The sequence below is a fragment of the Phalaenopsis equestris genome, unplaced genomic scaffold (assembly GCF_001263595.1).
Source record: "Phalaenopsis equestris unplaced genomic scaffold, ASM126359v1 Scaffold000002, whole genome shotgun sequence".
Taxonomy (NCBI): domain Eukaryota; kingdom Viridiplantae; phylum Streptophyta; class Magnoliopsida; order Asparagales; family Orchidaceae; genus Phalaenopsis; species Phalaenopsis equestris.
Window position 1 is genome coordinate 36,880,593 of NW_018164444.1, and position 18,790 is coordinate 36,899,382.

At 33.0% G+C, this 18,790-nt stretch overlaps 1 protein-coding gene across 1 annotated transcript; it reads left to right on the forward strand.

Annotated features, from left to right (window-relative positions):
* Positions 1–3,704: 3,704 nt before the first annotated feature.
* On the forward strand, positions 3,705–17,452 carry LOC110030466. Its single transcript, XM_020733194.1, has 3 exons — positions 3,705–4,487; positions 17,065–17,136; positions 17,233–17,452. Exons 1-3 carry the CDS (start codon positions 3,798–3,800, stop codon positions 17,233–17,235), a joined length of 765 nt encoding a protein of 254 aa, XP_020588853.1. The 5' UTR covers positions 3,705–3,797; the 3' UTR covers positions 17,236–17,452.
* The last annotated feature ends 1,338 nt before the right edge of the window (positions 17,453–18,790 follow it).

Here is an 18,790-nt window from a genome sequence, read left to right on the forward strand (position 1 = left end):
GTGTATCGTTCTCATGAGAAAGTGTGTTAAGAAATCGATTTGAAAAAGTCAAACCTATAATTTACTAACTTTTCAAACCTAGTTTGGTAAGATTAATAAACAATTAAAGAAAATTCTAAGTTTAACATATTCTGAAAAAAACAAAACAACAAAATATGGATCAAAGTTCTTTGACATTTTTCCAAGATTGATAAGGATCATGTCTATATAATTTAGGTGTGGCACTTGGCTTGATTTTCGTACAAAATCCTCTCTCGTGATCGTTTTCAACCAAATATGTTAAGTTCTGCTTACACCCATACTTAGGTCCCAAGGAGAAATGGAATTCCACTAAGCTAGCTTCCTCATATCTTTATGACATCCCCACAGTGAATTCAGACCCCCTTTAATTGATTTCAAGATCAATAATAAAATATTCATATTTTATACAATTCTCATAGTTAACATAATCGTTTCACTACGCTTCTATCGGAGTCATTAATCACGATGGATCTTAACATCTTAACTGGCTAGATCAAGAGTAAACAAATGCTGGAAGGTTAACCAACAACTTTCATCAAATAAAGCATGAAAAATGATACGAGAAATCAAGAATAAACATCAATCCAAGAAATTCATCCCAAAAATCATATAGGCACAAAAATTTGTTTTGCTTCTCATAGCTTGAGAGAAAAACAGAGACAATTTCATCAAAATAAAACCTGCAAGAAACATTTTCATTGAGATAAAAATAACTTACAACCCTTTGAGGTCCTCTCTTACAAGAACAACACTCAATTTTTCTCATAAACCTCTCTAAAAAAACATGACAAAAATCTGGAAGAAAAGCTTCTAGTGAAGTAATTATGATTTTGTGCATAAAAAGTCTTTCTTTTTCTTATGACGAATTTCCTAAAGTCTAGTGCAGTAATTATGTTTGGTTTAGAAGTTATTCTATCAAATTGTAATATTTAATTCTTGTTGGTTTCTTTCTTGCAGATTGCTGATTTCTTTCTATCAGATTGCAATATTTAAGTTATCCTCATGAAGATTTCTTTCTTGTTGATTATAATATTTTCCAAGTCCTCTTTCATGCAGATACTTTCACTTCTAATTTTCTTAAACTATTTTTTCTTATTGTCGTGCATTCTACTGCACATCATATTTGGATTGAACAAAATAAAAAATATTTTGTTATACTATTACTCCCATGACTTTGCTCTTACAGAACATTCATTAGACTATTAAATGAAAACATAGATAATGAGAATTAAGCAGGAAATGTCAAATTTATTCAAATGTTTTATAGTCTTTCTAAATTTTGAGATTTTTTAATTGTATTTTTGATGTTCTATTACTCTAGCGTTGGATATTTTTGTTGTTGCTTGGTGCTAGTTTTTTAGTTTAATATCCGGCGCCTTGATATGTTGCTGGATTGTTTTTCTCTCCTATGGATTATTGGCTTTTGGTTTCGGCTCTTGAACTTTCTGGTGCTAATTTTTATGCTAGATTGAGTTTTTTTTTTCATTACTTGAACAAAAGCCAGTAAAATCTACTTAGTGTTGATTTTTTACTTGTGTTATCTGGTACCTTCACATGTTGATTTTTATTTATGTTAATGCTTGACATTTGTTAGCTTTTGAATTTCTTTCTTTAGAGAGGTGGTTGGTTTTGGACATGGCTCTTGAACTATCTGTGTTGTTCTACTGATAAATGTTGTGAAAAACAACGACAATAAAAAGAAAAATAGAATGAGAAAAAATGCACGTAGAAAAAGCACCAGAGCGACAAACAAATTTACGTGGTTCGACAAATTTGCCTACGTCCACGGAGCTGCAGATGCTTTTATTTCTTTGAGGAATTACACCGTCGAGCACATCGACGTTTACAAGAAAATCTATATTTTCTTCTCTGCCTTCCTCTCTCTCTCTTCCTCTCTTTCTCTTAGCTCTCAAGATGACTTGATTTGGTCTTGCTTGGCTTTGTTTGGCTTTACCTTTAAACCAAAATAGACTATTTATATAAACCATGAGAGTGATAGGTGGGAGGTAGGTGAGCGGTAGGTGGGATGTGGTAGGTGAGCGGTAGGTGAGTGTGGGAGGTGAGCGATAGGGGAGATACTTAATTAGGAAACTAATTAAATTCGGTGGACCGGGTCTCCACATTATCCAACAATAAATTGTATGGATTGAGCTTGCTCGTTTTTATTTTTATTTTTATTTTTCTTTCTTTGGCAGAATGCCCAGCTTTTGGATTTAGCCCTCGAGCAACCTCTCTTGTTGGGTTCGGTGTCTAGTGTTGGGTTTATCTTTTTTTCATTATACGGAGTTGTTGCCTACTTTCTCTTTTTCTACTCTAGCAACTTCCTGTTCCTAGAGTTTTAATGATACTTTACAAATGCAACATGCACCTGTTTTTTTTTTTTTTTTTTTGGTTTTGGTGCAATTTTCTTGAACTGATAAAACACATATACAGTTATATCTTAGTCTGAGTTTTGGTTTTGGCGGATTTAGATGCTATGATGAAACCTGTTAGGCTTCTAGAGTTCAACCGATCTCTGGTCTCAATTTTGGCCTCACAATCCTTATTGCTAATTTATATTTTATGTTAATGGAGTTATTTTGCAGTTTCTACAATTTGAGATGTATTTCATTCTCCAAAATTCATTCTGATGGCACTGCACTACATTTTTTTTCGAGATATTATCTCTGTGTTATGCTGATTTCCAGTATCTACTAGCTTTTGCTTGTTATAAGTGTCTCGAGTCAACATTTCTAGTTATAGCTGGTGGTTGTTTTTCTCGATCCAGTCGATGTTGTTTGGATTTGGGAGTTCCTGGTTGAATCGGATTTCCTGGACAACACCTCTATAAGAGATTTTGCTCGGTCTATACATATGATAGCTTTCTATTTCTCTTTTACATATGTTGTTTATTCTTTCGATACATTTATTTTGTTTCTATTTTTTTTTTCTTTTTATGAATTTTGTCGTCATACTATTGATTTTATAATGATATTGACTTGGCATGTGCCCACCTTTCTCTAAAAAAAAACTCTTAGATTATGTAAATAGTGAAATTTAAATATTAAATATATAAATTTTATTATTTTGATGTGCTAAATTATTAGGGGAAATGGAAAAGCAAATTTCTTGAATTTTAAAAGTTTTAAGAAGATTTACATGCATACCACTCAATGCTTATTTATTTTAAGTAACATAGAAATTTTAATTTATCTTAGCTATGCATGAAAAATGAGTATTTTAGTTGTTAAATAATGGTATTTTTTATGTTATATGTAAGATTTAGGTGTTATAAATGTAAAAATTAAAATTGAGATTTATATATGTAAATACATAATAATTTGGTGGTATTTATGTAAATGCTCCAAATTGTTTGTGACACGAGTAAATCCTTGCCCGAATTGAAGTCTTTTGGACAATCCGATGGGCAATCGTCGTGTCCCCATTAATTGGAGCGTAATTATGTCATTTTACGTGCGTATGACCTCCAATAATCTCCCAATAACTAAGTTATTGGAATTATTGAGAGGTTATTGGGGATATTAACCCAAATAACATCTCAATAACTTCTTAATAATCTATCAATACATTTCAGGGTTTGACGTTCAATTTTTTTTTTCTGTGAAGTTATTAGGGATAATAACCTAATAACAGAGATAATACTCCTATATCCCCTAAATATGAATAACGGTCGTACGCACCCACGTAAATAACTGTCCTTTAATTGAGCCCCCGTGAAGTCTGTAATTTACCCATCTAACTAACCTAGATCGCATTCTTCTGTGGCGGAGCTGACCATGGGTGCTTCGCCGGGCACTTCGCCGGAGCAATCCCACCCCTTTCTCTCTTCACCACCGCCGCCTCCGCCTCCACCTCCGCCTCCGCCGTCGCCCCCTCGGGCTACGGTTCCCATTTACGGCTTTCCGACCCACTTCCCCTTCGTAGACAACCCTCCTGCTTATCTTCTGCTACCCGTCTACCCCCTCCAACGTCGCCGCCGACGACGTTGCTGCTGCTGCTTCCTTCAAGTTCTATCCGCCTCTTCTTCTCTTATCGCCGTCATTTTCTCCTTCCTCCTCTTCGCCTGCGCCATCTTCCTTCTCTGGCCCTCCGACCCTGAGCTGAGCTTCACCGGCCTTCGCCTTAATCGGTTTAGCATTGCACCTCCACCCCTCGCTAAGATTGACATTGCAATGGCTCTGGAGATCAAGATCCGTAATCCTTCTTTTTTTGCGGTCAACTATAATTCGACTGTTTCTTCCCTTATCTACCGCGGGGATCTGCTCGGATCCGTGTCAACTGTTGGTGGCCGCATCGCGGCTCGAAAGGTATCTTATGTTGCCGCGGATCTTCATCTTGATGGGATTAGGGTTCTAGAAGATGTGCTTTACTTGATTGAGGATGTGGCTAAGGGGTCTGTGGAATTTGATACTGTCACTGAGGTCCATGGATGGCTTCGACTCTTCTTCTTTGACGTTCCTATTAAGGTAAAGATTTTTCAGTTTTCTTTGATCTTGATCTTTTGTTTTTGATTTTGATTTTTGTTCTAAAAATATTGGATGCCTGGAATCCTGATGTATGAGAAAATAAGAAATTGGAAAATGAAAAAAAAAAAGGAAGAGCATTAGGTCCTTATAATGCGTGGTTTAGGGAGATATTTATGTAAGTAGCCTTCTTCTTATATTCAGGAAAGAACTTTTTGAAAAATTAGACATGATTTTTATTAGTGTGTTGAGCAAGTGTGAGGGTGTAAGAGAATTGTTGATATATGAACATGTCCAACATGCATTTTAAAGTCTTTGGAAATGTTCTTGCCTCATGAGAGATTGCTTGTCAGCTAAAGTTTGATTCAATATACTCATTTAAATCCTTTTTTTTTTGGGTGGAAAAGGAGAGAAGTGTAAATATTGAATTAAAATGATTTGTTAAACAAGTAAAGATTTATCAGATGTAATGTCAGATTCAAACTCATGTTGAGGCCTAGCTTCAAAAGCAGATGTAGGTTTAGGTGTAGATAAGTTGTGCGGCATAATTCCATTCTGTATACTGGACTGCAATTTTCTTGATAGAATTTGGTTTGTTAGCATGTGATATTGGCGATGTTACTTTAATAGGTTGTGGGCAATATAGGCCTAGCATGAGAATATGCATGTGATGTAGTTCAAACTTTATATGCAATAATCCGCGATAATAAATCCTTATTTCTTGCCTATGGTTTCACGTATGACCGTATATGATTTTGGATGCAATGATCAATGGTTCTTGAAATAAACTGCATCTATTCAATAACTTGAAACTTAACAAGTTAATCAATCACACTTAGTTTTTTGCCTTGGCCACTGAAGTTCTGCAATTTCTTTGCTATCGTGTTGTGGTGAAAGATATTTTAGTTGAGTGATTTTCATCTCAACCTATGTGGTGATATTACTTAACCGATATGATCCTAAATTAAAGGGGAAAAAAAAAGGTAAATCCTATGTAGTGATAGCATTAACATACTTGAACCTCATAACAAATTTATTGAGCAAACATTGCTGATTTAATTATAAGCACATGCAATGCACCTTTCATCAAACAGACATTAATTAGCAATGATTTTGTATAAATCATTAAACTGGTATGATAAAAGTTGTAGTTTTTTCATCCATCAAAAAGCAAAAATAAGTCGTATCTATATATACACTATCATAGTCTGAATCACTACAAATTTATGTCTTATTGTTCAAAAAGGGTTGAGTAAGTTCTTGATAGTTTTCAATAATTTTGAATAAATCATTATTAAGAGTACCAATCTTTTATCAGGTGTATTAATAGTATCAGTGATAATATGGCTGTGGCTATTTGCAGTGAAATTCAATTGTATTTGTAACAAATTTAGGGCTATGAAATTGGCTCGAAGATCATAAATCGCTCGAAAATCAGATCAAAATATAGCTTGGATCGAAATCGGATCGAACCATTCAAGCTGAGCTAGAGCCAAATTAAATGATCAAATTTATTTCGATCCGATTTCAATCCGTCCCCGGCTCAGATCAGGATTGAAATAAATTTTTATTTATTTACAAATTTAACATCTAAACTTTTAGTTTTACATGCATAATGCATTGCTGGCTCGGTTGGTGTGGGATTTTTTGGTTGAGTGGAGTGGTAGGGGTTCAAATCCCCTCTTTTTTCACAAAGAAGTTGCATTTTTTTTTGCTGGTGAGCTAGCTAGGCGGGCCAATGCGGGTTCAATATGGCTCACGAGGCAAAAACGACATTCGAGCTGGCTCTAAATCAGATAAATCTAAACCGGATTGGATCGAAATTTAGTAGGATCGATCCACGATCCAATTTCGATCCAATTAAAAAAATTTCGATCTGGTTAAAAAAAAATTTGATCCGATTTCCAACTAGCCGTGGATCGGCTTGAAATTGGATCGTCTACACCCCTAATCATATTAGCTGACCACTAGGATTTATAAACTATGTAAAATATTATGACAAAAGTTATTTTCATGATCAAGGAATACCCTTGCACATGCAATTTAGGTTTTATTAACCATCAATAGGGTTATACAAGGGTTAAGATTATATTGGAGTTGATTAAATTCTTATTGTTTAATGATGTTGACAACACATGTAAATCTTTAAGAAGTATCCTCTATTCAGTAGAAATAAATGCAGAATAAGTCACTCTAGAGCTTAATCTTATACATTCCACAAAATTTATTTATTGACGAAAAGTTTAATCCAAACTTTAGGTAAAGTTCCTGTAACTTGACTCACAGAATTAAACAATGACTTGTTTTTCTTTAGGAAGATAATCTGAATCTCTTGAGCAGTGCATGGCACGATGAATTAAGATTATGTCCCGTGAGAGAACTTTAATTGTTTGTTTGATATTTCTTTTTTCTCCTTATATTTTTCTTTTTAATTAGAACTCTTGGTTCTCTGAAAAATATGACCCTGTTCGTATAATTGGTTTGCGTGTGTTATAGAGCGAGGGGCCAATTGGGTGTAAAAAGGTTGTTTATCACGATCATGGATAAAGGATTGACTTTTGATTTGTTGGATTGCATTTAAAATTGAAATGGAAGTTTTGAAGAAACTTTATGCAATACTGGTTTGGATTTACTGGCAATGGTCGAGAGTTCAAATTTGAATGTTAAGCGGGCTGTTCTGTCCTCAATTAGAAATGGCTGGTTGAAGGATTGTGAAGAGGGATTTGAGATTCTAGTTGTGGAGATTGCCGAGAAAGTTAAATTCAATTTTCAGATTTTAGAAGTTTTTGTTGGATGGAGAGGCAGGCTAGAGTGTACTACTGGCTATTGTTTACATATCCGTACAGGAATTTCTGCAGCAAAAAGGAAACTGGAAGTATGTGTTTTTGTGGAAAAGAAGCAAGGGATAGAATCTTGAAATAGTAATAGATAAGAATAAGGAATTCAACATGCCTTAAAAACTAATTTCAGAGCACTTCACAGTTGACCTCTAAAATATTATAATAAAATAAAATAAAAACTATAGCTGGTGCCCCCGAGAATTGTAAAACTGTTCCCGCTCTTGTTTTCACGTACAACAACTAAAACTAGGCCCCCCCACTCCATTTTGGCAGGGGAGCTTATAGAATACTAAAGAATTCATACTCTCCCGTTTCCCTCGCTTGTCTATCACATCCCACACACAAACGGACAAAACTCTTAGGTCGCGTGAAATCAACATCGCTTCTATATTCACCTGCCTCCCTTCCCCTTCGCGGCTGTCTGCTCGCGATATAGTTGTGATTAGGGCAAGTAGGGAAGTGTACAATGACTTTCAAACTCCTATCTTTCTCTCTTGCGCTACTCTCACCCTCTATGCCCTCTTGTGCTTGTCTCCTTGGATACAATCACAATTAGAGCTAACGAGAAAAGCAACGAAGGGATCACAACTAAAGGCCTTCCAAGCTCACACTTTCCTCCTTGCACCTACCCTCTCAGTTCGAAATCCATGCTCATTCCCTTCACTTCGCTTGCCTTTGCGATATACTTGTGACTAGGGTTGGTTGGGAAACCAACGACGGAATGATGACATACAAAGACTTTTGAAACTCTCATCTTTCTCTCCTATGCCATAAATCTTGCGATGCATTTGCGATCAAAGCCAGAGGGAGGCTGACAACGGGATCATAGCGTATAAAGACCACCGAAACTTCCATTTTTATCTCTTTATATTCCATTGTTGTCTCTAGATCACATCAAATGCAGACACTGCGACAGCCTTCCTCCTTTTCGTCCTAAGCTTATATATATATATATATGTGTTATATATAAAAAGAACCAGAGAGAGAGTTCTAAAAGGGAGAGAGAATGAAAGAATTATGGTAATTTATTGGTTTGCCAACCTCGTTTAACCGTCAATGTTGCCACCTCACAAGTAAATTTATAAATTAAGGGACATTTTGCTTGCATAACTTTTCATGCAAGTTAATTGAAGCCTCACATACGTCTTTTAGACTGGTGGATTAGAAGACCTCTTTATGGCTGCAATGTCTCACGACATTGACCAGCATGTCTTATAGACATTTAAGTAGGTCAGACACTCCCGATGAAGCCCTCTAGCTGGGAAAGATTTCGTAACTGCTAAAGTTTTGGGTGAAATTTGACTTACAAAAATGTTTAAAATTGGATTGACAAGACTTGCAAGTATCTTAAAAATGTGAATTGTTGAACTTGCAAATAGTTTTAATTGTGGATTAATTGGGGTTAATAATGTGACGAATAAAAAATGTGGCATTTCAATAAAATTTTAAATTAATCATTGAACTTAAAAATCTTAAATTTGGTGTAAATGATGATATATATTAAATTTTGATAACTCGTGAGGAATCAAGATTTTATCACAGGAAAATTAAAAAGACAAATGAATAAGACTCTTTGATTAACTCAGGTTTTAAAATGTCTGATTTGTCATCGAATCTGCAACCTGATTAAGCAAGCTAACAGAAGATGTTTAAAGGTTAAAACTGAAAATCTTGCATGCAGTCTCAAGTCATGATATTTATTCGAACAATTAAAATTTTGAAAGATTTTTGGATTTAGAAATACATAAATTCCAATGATATTTTCTAAATCAAATATCGCCACTGAATTCGCGATATATTTGTCAACGAACAAAAGACGATTCTTTAAATTCTAAAATGAAACTTTTTGTGCGATCCATGCATGCATTTCAAATTCTAAATGATTTTTAAAATTCTGCTTTGCGCTTCAATGATTTCTATTTTTAATATTCTACCTCAAAAGACGTGTGAGTATTTTAAAATATGCATTTATATCTTATGAATGCTTCAAATATCATGTTGTGCCTTTCAGGAACATTAAATATTATTTAAATGCTCACAAAATTATAATAACTTGAATGACGTAAAAAAACTATGATCAAATATATTTTTTGATATTCATGGCATAGGTATATTAAAATTTGTGCACAATTTCAAATTTATAAATTCTCACGTGTCATCGTCTTTAGGGCAAGATTGTATGTCTCACTCAACTAGTTCAATCATTCTCCTCTTAAGGGCTGAAATTGACTAATCTAGTAATTTCAATAAATGTCTAAATCACAAAATATAAGAATTTGTAAGTTCTAATCCTCCATCTTATTAGGGCTAGAGCTAAAAAAACTACTATTCTAAAAATATTAAACCGACATTTAAAATGAATTACAAAATAAGTGGTTTTAAATGTCCAAATTTTTTATGATGGCCTTATTGATTGAAAATCTCAACAGAAGTGGTTAACTTTTTATTCAATTTTAAAATTTAAGTTAAAAAAAAATGAAACAAAAGCATTGAAGTTAAAATCAACCACCTAAAGGCTTTAAGCAAACAAATCAAAATATTCAAATTACATGAAGCACTTAAAACTTAACACAAACTCCATTCACTCTCCGCAATATTCTTTTGGCTCACAAAGAGTGAGTGTCACATCAAGTGTATCACTATATTCACTCTCAAATCAATCTGGCGCAAGTAAAGATGTGCCTTGAGTTCTCTATCCGCTTGCTTTGGCCCAGAGATTCCACAAAAAAATAGAGGTTACGATCAAAACACTCTTACAGGTTGGTTATCATAAAATAACACCATTATATTACGGTTACGGTCACATCCCGTATATTCTCCAATGATGTACATCGAAAATGCACTTGTTCATGTTTTATTTTAATGTGTTTTACGTTAATTTTACACGCCTTTGGAAGGTATTTGTGTTGTGTGTGTTGTAGGATTTATGAAAGAGGAATAATCAGAGCTGAAGAAACTCAAAAAATTGCGCAGTGAGAGACAAAAAGTAGGCTCCCAAATGCAAAATGTAGGTGCCATCAAACCAGTGGTGCCTAGGTGCCAGGATGTAGAAAGTAGGCGCCCGGAAGCAGTTCCTACGCCCCCAAAAGAGCACAATGCCTAGAAATTCATTCCTAGAAGGCAAAAACTACTGGATGCAGAAAGTAGATGCCACATACTAGCGCCTAGGCGCTCGAAAGCACCATCGCCTAGGCGCCCGAAAGCAACCTAGGAGCTTAAAAGAGCTCGGTGCCCAAAAATTCTTCCCAAGAAGACAGAAAGTAGGTGCGCGATTGCAGAGCCTAGGCGCCAGTCCAATGCTTGACATTCATGGAATTTGACAATTTTCTGCAGTTTGGACGCGACTTTTTACAGGATAAATATAAAAACACTGTATAAGAAGAAGAGGGGGTCTTTTCCTTCATTTTGGAGTGTGGGGGCATTGAAGAGGAAGACCAAAGAGGCTTTGCGAAGTGTTTTTAAGTGAAGAACGGAGAAATTTGAGAGGATCAAAGGGTGTAAACATTGCTTGTTTTTATTTCAATAGTCCTGCTTTGATTGGGAATGAGATATGTACACTGTAGTTTGCATTTTTACTTGGATTTTTGTGTTAAACTTGGTGTATGATTTCTAAACTTGAATCAAAGTTTGTTTTGTTGAGTTTTATAATGAGCAGCGAGCAATTTTTCTTTTTTCTTCCTTGAATTGGAAATATGGTAGGATATAATGGATATTTTTTTATGACCCGCATTTGAACTTTCTTAATGATGTTATTTTAGCCTTTAAATTTATTTATCATTCTGCCTGATCTGTAGAATAGTTAAAATCATTAATGAACTCTGAGATCCGAAAGGATAATTTGTAGAACAAAAAATGATTCATCACATAAACTCATTGGAATAGTAATTTTACCTTTGAGTTTATGCAATCAATAGGGAGATGATATTGTCAGACTAATCATGGGATTTATAGAATTAAACCCGTGATAACCAATCTTTTTTAAACTACCGGAAGGGAATAAGAAAGACTTTGCTTTTGATTAACACTGGGTTTTATTCATTTCCTCAATTATATTTACCACTAAACCAATTCAAGGGGAAAATCTTTCAAATCTTTAATCTCTTAAAAATTCTTCTTGCTTGCTATGCTAGTCTCGCTTTTTATAATTATTAGGATAAAAAATTTATTGAACTCTGAGAACTTCAATATTTCAGGAAAGGATAAACATTATTTAATTAGAACTTTTGCGAATTTGAATTTATCTCTTTCGACACCCAAAACTCTAGTCTCGATACTACTGATACAACATGTACACTTGCGTGAATAGTAGTGCTTTGTTGCACTTGGTTCGTATCACTCAACAACTTTATATCATTTGAGTTGTAAACCATAATGATTAATTTGATTGTCATAAAGACTTATATTAGCTAAGGTCGATATAAATTTGTTCTCTTAGACGCCACGGCCTATGGTTGCTGAAAAGAATTTTTGAGTTAGATTGGGTCAACTATCTCATCTGAGTAAGTAGATCAGAAACTACAACGACTCGGGATGGAGGAACCACTGGATCTTGATCAGGTTCGTCGTCAATTCAACCACCATCTGTTTTAAGCTCAAGGTGATAAATTGATCAACCTAAAACCAAAGTTTGCTGCCACTTTATGCTAAATCTTCAACGTTTAATGACCAGACTTAATCAAGAGTGTTCAATAAGAAACCTCAAACCTCAAATCAAAAAGTTCTCACAAAAATGAAGGCGAAATCTCCAGGTAGTGTCTTATCTACAATCCAATCCGTCTTCTAAAAATTTGACTTACCCGGAAAACCAAAATAAAAAACTCTAAACAACAAACGAGAGGGTCTGAGACGTCGAATTCTCATTTAGGAGAGTAGTAGGGGAGGGGGTAGTTTCAACTCCATGCCTTGGACGGTCGGTCTAGACCGATTCCTTGTCAGAGCTCCTCGTCTTGGTATTTTAAATTGCAAATGAGCCAAGCGTTCGACAAGCTTCTCATGACTTAGCCAGATTACAACTCATTTATGTTCAATGAATTAAGTAATTGAACATGTTTGAATATTTGATTATTAAATGAACAAACTTGAACTCCTTATTGCTCCTTTTATTTATGATCGTGAACGATATCGTTAAAGCTTGTTAATATACTTGATTAAAACTCAGCATTAACTTAAAATCCAATATATATTAGAACTAAAAAATATAATTTAATTTAAATACAATACAATTAAAATTAATTTTCTTTGTGTATTATTAACTTAAAAACAATTAAAGCACTGTCGTTGTTGGTCCCAAGCCCGGATGCGAAAAGTAGAGGGTTGCGTTAGGTAGTCGACAGTCAACTTAAAACCTGTTAGAAAAAAAAATCATGATATGAATCCTTTCGGTTAGTCCATGAAACTAATGAAACTAATATTAGGATAGGTTCTTGGAATATCGGTACGCTTAATGGTAAATTATTAAAATTAGTTGATATTATGATTCATAAGAAAATTAATATCTTATGTATTTAAGAAACTAAGTGGGTTGGAGAAAAGACTAAGAAAATTGATAATTTAGTTTTTAAACTTTGGTATTCTGGTAAGAGTCGCACTAGAAATGGTGCAGGTATAATTATAGATAAGAGTTTGAAAGATAATGTCGTAAAAATTAAAAGAGTTGGCGATAGAATTATAGCTCTTAAGATTATCATTGATACTAAGATTTTTAATATTATAAGTGTTTATGCTCCTCAAGTAGATTTAGATACAGGGTCTAAAGATAAATTTTGGAATGACTTAGAAGACTTAGTACAAATGATACCTCTTAAAGAAAGAATTTTTATTGAAGGAGATTTAAATGGACATGTCGGTAGAGTGGTAGAAGACTTCATAAATACTCATGGTGGCTACGATTTTGGAGTAACTAATGAAGAGGGTATAGCTATTTTAGATTTTGCTTTAGCGTATGATTTTTGTTATTACTAATACTTTATTCAAGAAAAGAGATTAACATCTTATTATTTATAAGAGTGGATCTAATAAAACACAAATTGATTATTTTCTTATGAGAAGAAGAGATCGTTGCGATTGTAAAGATTGTAAGGTCATTTCAAGTGAAAATTTAAGTACTCAACATCGTTTATTAATTTTAGATTTTAAGATTAAGAGTTGTAAAATAAAGAATACTAGGACTCATCATCGTAGAATTAGATGGAGAAACTCAAAAGACACGAATAAAATTATTTTTATGAGTCAAATTCAAGATTTCAAAATTTGGGATATTCATGAAAAAACAAAATGTTATGTGGGATAAAATAACAAACACTATTGAACAAGTATCAAAAGATGTGCTTGGAGAATCAAAAGAAAAAGTTTTTATGAATAAAAATAGTTGGTGGTAGAATAATAATGTGCAAGAAAAGATAAAATATAAGAAATTATGTTATAAAAATTAGTTTAAATGTAAAAGCTTAGAGAACTGGGAAAAATTTCAAACAGCTCGTAGGGAGTCTAAAAAAACAATCTGTGACGCTAAAAATTCTACTTTTAATAATCTTTATAATAGATTAAATACTAAGGGGGGTGAAAAAAATATGTATAAACTAGCCAAACAAAGAGAAAAGAAAAGTAAAGATTTATCTCAAGTAAAGTGTATTAAATATAAGTGTATTAAATATGAAAGTGTATTAAATATGAAAATCAAAAAGTACTTTTCTTAGAAAAAGATATTCAACATAGGTGGGTGAGTTACTTTAATAAAATTTTTAATAAAGTTTCTGAAAATACAATTGACCTTAGTGATCTTAATATCATGAATAATAATAAAGCACTTCATATAAAACACTTCATTTTTACCGTCGCATTAGTAAAAAAAAAGTTGAGGAGGCTTTAAAGAAAACCAAGGGTGGAAAGTCGTAGGACCTGATGATATCTCAATTGAAGTGTGGAAATATTTGGGAGATTTGGGAGTTTATTAGCTTATTAAACTCTTTAATATTATTTTAAAACTTAAAAAGACGCCTGAGGATTGAAGGAAGAGTATTTTGGTCCCCATTTTTAAGAATAAAGGGGATGTGCAAGAATGTGCAAATTATAGATGAATTAAGTTGATGTGTCATACTTTAAAGTCATGAGAGAGGGTAATTGAATATAGGTTAAGACGCATCACAAAGATGTCTCATCATCAATTTGGATATATGTCGGGCATGTCTACTGTAGAAGCTATACATGTATTGAGAGGTTTGATGGAGAAGTTCAGAGATAATAAGGAGAATCTACATTTGATTTTTATTGATTTAGAAAAAGCTTACGATAAGGTTCCAAGAGATATCCTTTGGAGAGTTCTCGAGAAGAAATGTGTTGATATGACTTATATTCAAGTCATTAAAGATATGTATACTAGAGCTGTTACTTGTGTTCAAACTGAAGGAGGATTGACAAAATATTTTCCTATTTCTGTTGGATTACATCAGGGATCGGCTTTAAGCCTATATCTTTTTGCTTTAGTTAGGGATGGTCTTACTGGACATCTACAGGAGGATGTACCTTGGTGTATGCTTTTTGCTGATGATATCCTTCTCGTGGATAAAACGAGAGAAAAAACAGAGTAAAAACTTGAATTATGGAGGTCTACATTGGAGTCTAAAGGCCTCGTTTAAGTAGAACTAAAACTGAATACATGGAATGTAATTTTAGTAGTAATAGCTCTACTGATAGAAGTGTGACTTTGGGTGATCAAATTATTAAAAGGTGTGAACGATTTAGATATCTTGGGTCCGTTGTTCAAAGCGATGGTGATATAGATGGGGATGTTAATAGTAGAATTCAAGTTGGTTGGTTGAAGTGGAGGAATGCTTCGGGCCTTTTGAGTGATAGAAAAGTACTGCTTAAATTGAAAGAAAAATTTTATAAGACGGTTGTGAGACCTGCAATGCTCTATGACGCTGAATGTTGGTCTTTAAAAGAGAAGCATCATAATAAGTTAAGTGTTGCCGAGATGAGAATGATTAGGTGGATGAGTGGCTTTACAGACAAAATGCGAAATGAATATATTCGTGATAGGGTTGGTGTAGCTCCTGTGACGGACAAAATTAGAGAAAATCGTCTTAGATGGTTTGGTCACATTAAACGTCGACCATCTGATGATCTGATTAGGAGAGTAGATGTTTTAGATTTGAGTTGTGTTAAAAAAGGCAGAGGTAGACCTACGAAGACTTGGGCTTATTGTATTAAAAATGTTCTTAATTTACTAGAACTAAATGAAAATATGACACTAAATATGACGCAATGGAGAAGAAGCATTCATGTAGCCGACCCCACGTAATGGGATTAAGGCTTTGTTGTTGTTGTAATATCTCAAAAAAATATAGCATTTTTTTGATACAAACATATGTTGGGAGGAAGAACCTATAGTTACAAAAAATTTTAAAAAAAGAGAAATTTTGGAAGATTTACATACATACCACTCAATTTTTATGTATTTACATTTATAACACTTAAACTTCAATTTCTATTTATAACACTTAAACTTCAATCATTTATAACACTTAAACTTCAATTTCTATACATATGCCACATTACCTTGGCATGAAAAGTTGCATTGCACATTTTAAAAGTTAAAATAGTCAGATGATTGATATGATATCAAAGATTTGATTTGTATAAATATTAAAAGCAAAATTTAGGTGTTAGATATGTAAATGCATAAGAATTGGGTGGTATGCTTGGAAGTGCACATAGAAGTTTACCAATAAAAAATCCAACATGTAGCCTACATGCATTTAATCGTACATCGGGAAGAAATAATTTATCAATGTTGTTTAAATTTAAAAACGAAGCACAACTTTTTGAACATTCTCAGCAGCATGTCGCTGTTATAGTTGGAGATGTTGGTATTTTAGCTTACTTTAGATGGCTTTTAAAGTAAAAAAAAAAAACTATTTTTAAATTTAATTATGTTATTTTTATTTATTAAATTTTAATAAAATATTATTTATTTATAATTTTATATGTTTAATAGTCTTTGGCTCACCCAGAAAAACAGAACGAGAAGCTTGAGGCTCGGCTCAATAAAAGCTAAATAAACTACTCAATTAATCAAGCTCAAGTCACACTCAAATCGAGCTTGAACAATAATAAATTCAAATGAACCAAGCCCTGAACATTATTTTAAAAGCTTGAAATGAGCTTGAACCATGCTTGGACATGTTTTTTATGATAAGCTCGAGCTTGAACAATCTTTTACGCGGCACAACTCAGTTCATTTGCAGCCCTATTGGTTTCCATGTTATGCACACAAACCAGTAATTTTGTTTCTTTACAATGCGTGTATTATTAGGAAAAGAAGTTGGCGTTAGAGATGCTTAAATAACTTAATTTCTTTCCTCTTTTATTTATTGTTCATATATATTATCCAGATTTCCGTGACCCTTATTGACGAATTGAGTTGACTATTAGATCGTATTAGGCTATTAGTCCTCTGCTTAGATTATTATTTTATTTTATCTTTTTTATTGGTGACACCTGTTGTTCTCTAATCATATTGAACGTCATTTTTTCTTACGCAAGATGTAGTTTTCCATATTTTATGGTTAAGGGAAATTTCTATGACGAATAGAGAGCAATTTGATATTTGCAATTCTGTACAAATTATACCCATTGGATTCCTCCAAACATTTTCTGTTTAATATTGAATCGGACTAAATCTTGTCTTTTGGAGAGATGCATGACCTTATACTTTTGTTCCTCATTTATTTATTTTACAGGGAAAAATTTCATGCACAACTCGTGTAAAGCCAGATGATCAAACTATCAGTTTTCAAAATTGTTATCCTGTGGTAAGTTTGTTCTATATTGATAAGAAGAATTTAATACTGGCGGCACTTTTACACCGACTGGAAATTAACTAAATCTATCTGATAAACTTCATATAGTGACACAATGATGATTGAGGCGGAGGATCCAAGTTGATAATGGTAAATCTGATTTTACATTGGTAAGTTTTAATTTGACATACTATTACTAATATTGTACTTTTGTAATATATGGCATTAACAATGACTACTTTTGAACTATCACTGTAAATAAGCTATAGGAATCTGTCTAGTGTGGTTATGCTGCCTGTATTGTAGTCTACTTTTTTTTTTTTTTTTTTAATAGTTACCGTCAATATAAAGCTTATGCGAATATATTGTTGATATTTATCTTGGGAGTGATTAGTCTTGCATTTTCTACTACTTTAAGAACCTCTGCGACCATCATCAAGATTGAAGCTATCTTTTAAATTTAGCTATGGAAGACCATTGAGTTAGCATATGCTGACTCAAATTTGATCATGATGGGTTTTCATTCTATTAAATTTTATTCGAGATGAATGTAATATTTGACTAATCAATTTTTTATATTACATTTATCTAAAAATAAATTTCACTGATTGAAGATGAAATGTCATTTATTTTTTCTATATTTGTAGTTTCCTTTATCTTGGTTGTGCTCCGGATCATACGAATTAGAGTCTCCAGGGTAGAAATTTTGAAAAAAAAAAGAAAAGAAAGAATATACATCTTCTCATGCGATCAAACTTATTTATGCTCTTGTGGATTTTTCATTATTGAATTTATCCTTAAGAAGAATTAGTTTGTTTTAGGCTTCTGTAGGATTACCTTTTTTTTTTTTTACTTGGAAGTGCTTTGCAATTCAGAATCGTTATTCAGTTGTTGGAATTGGAAAACTCCATCTTATAATATCAGTTAATCTAAAATTTGCATTTTATTTTTGAGTGTAAGCACTTTTGTAGTTGAAAATGTCAAAATGACATAATCAGGACATAGTTCAATCGAAATGGTTAAGATAATGTTGGCTAAGCAACAACACCGTCTAATTTATGTATTTAGGAGAGAGAAGTATTACTTAATGTTTTATTGTGACGTGTTGTGAAGCACATTTCACAAATAATTTGGTTTGCCATTTTAATTTGCTAAAGTAGATTCCGAGATCAAATAAGTTATTTCAAGTGTATTTTTATATTATAAAAAAGTATACATAGTATCATAATATTCAGTTTATATTAAAAGAAAAGTAATTTGATGCGTCGTGTGAACCAAAATTTCATAAATGTTTGGTTGTTTATATTAAGATTACCTTGTGGTAAAACATTCATGGCAGTAGAGAGAGTTTATTGTTTTAGCACTGTATGAAGATTAGAAACACAGAAAAAAAAATCAAAAGAAATATTAAAGTATTTACTACGGGAAGTCGGCTAACAAAAAAATCGCATAGCTTGGCTTCTTTGAAATAATCCATTATGTGGGTAATATTATCTTAGTTTGCTCTTTCTTTCAATTTGAGAATACATACAAAGTTTTTATTGATATTTTGATTTTTTATAAATGTGGCTAAAAAGACTATAAGTGAAAGTTGTTAACTAATAAAAGATGAATGATAATTGGGAGAAATTAATGTTGATGATCACCGGGTGACGGTGGTTGAGTA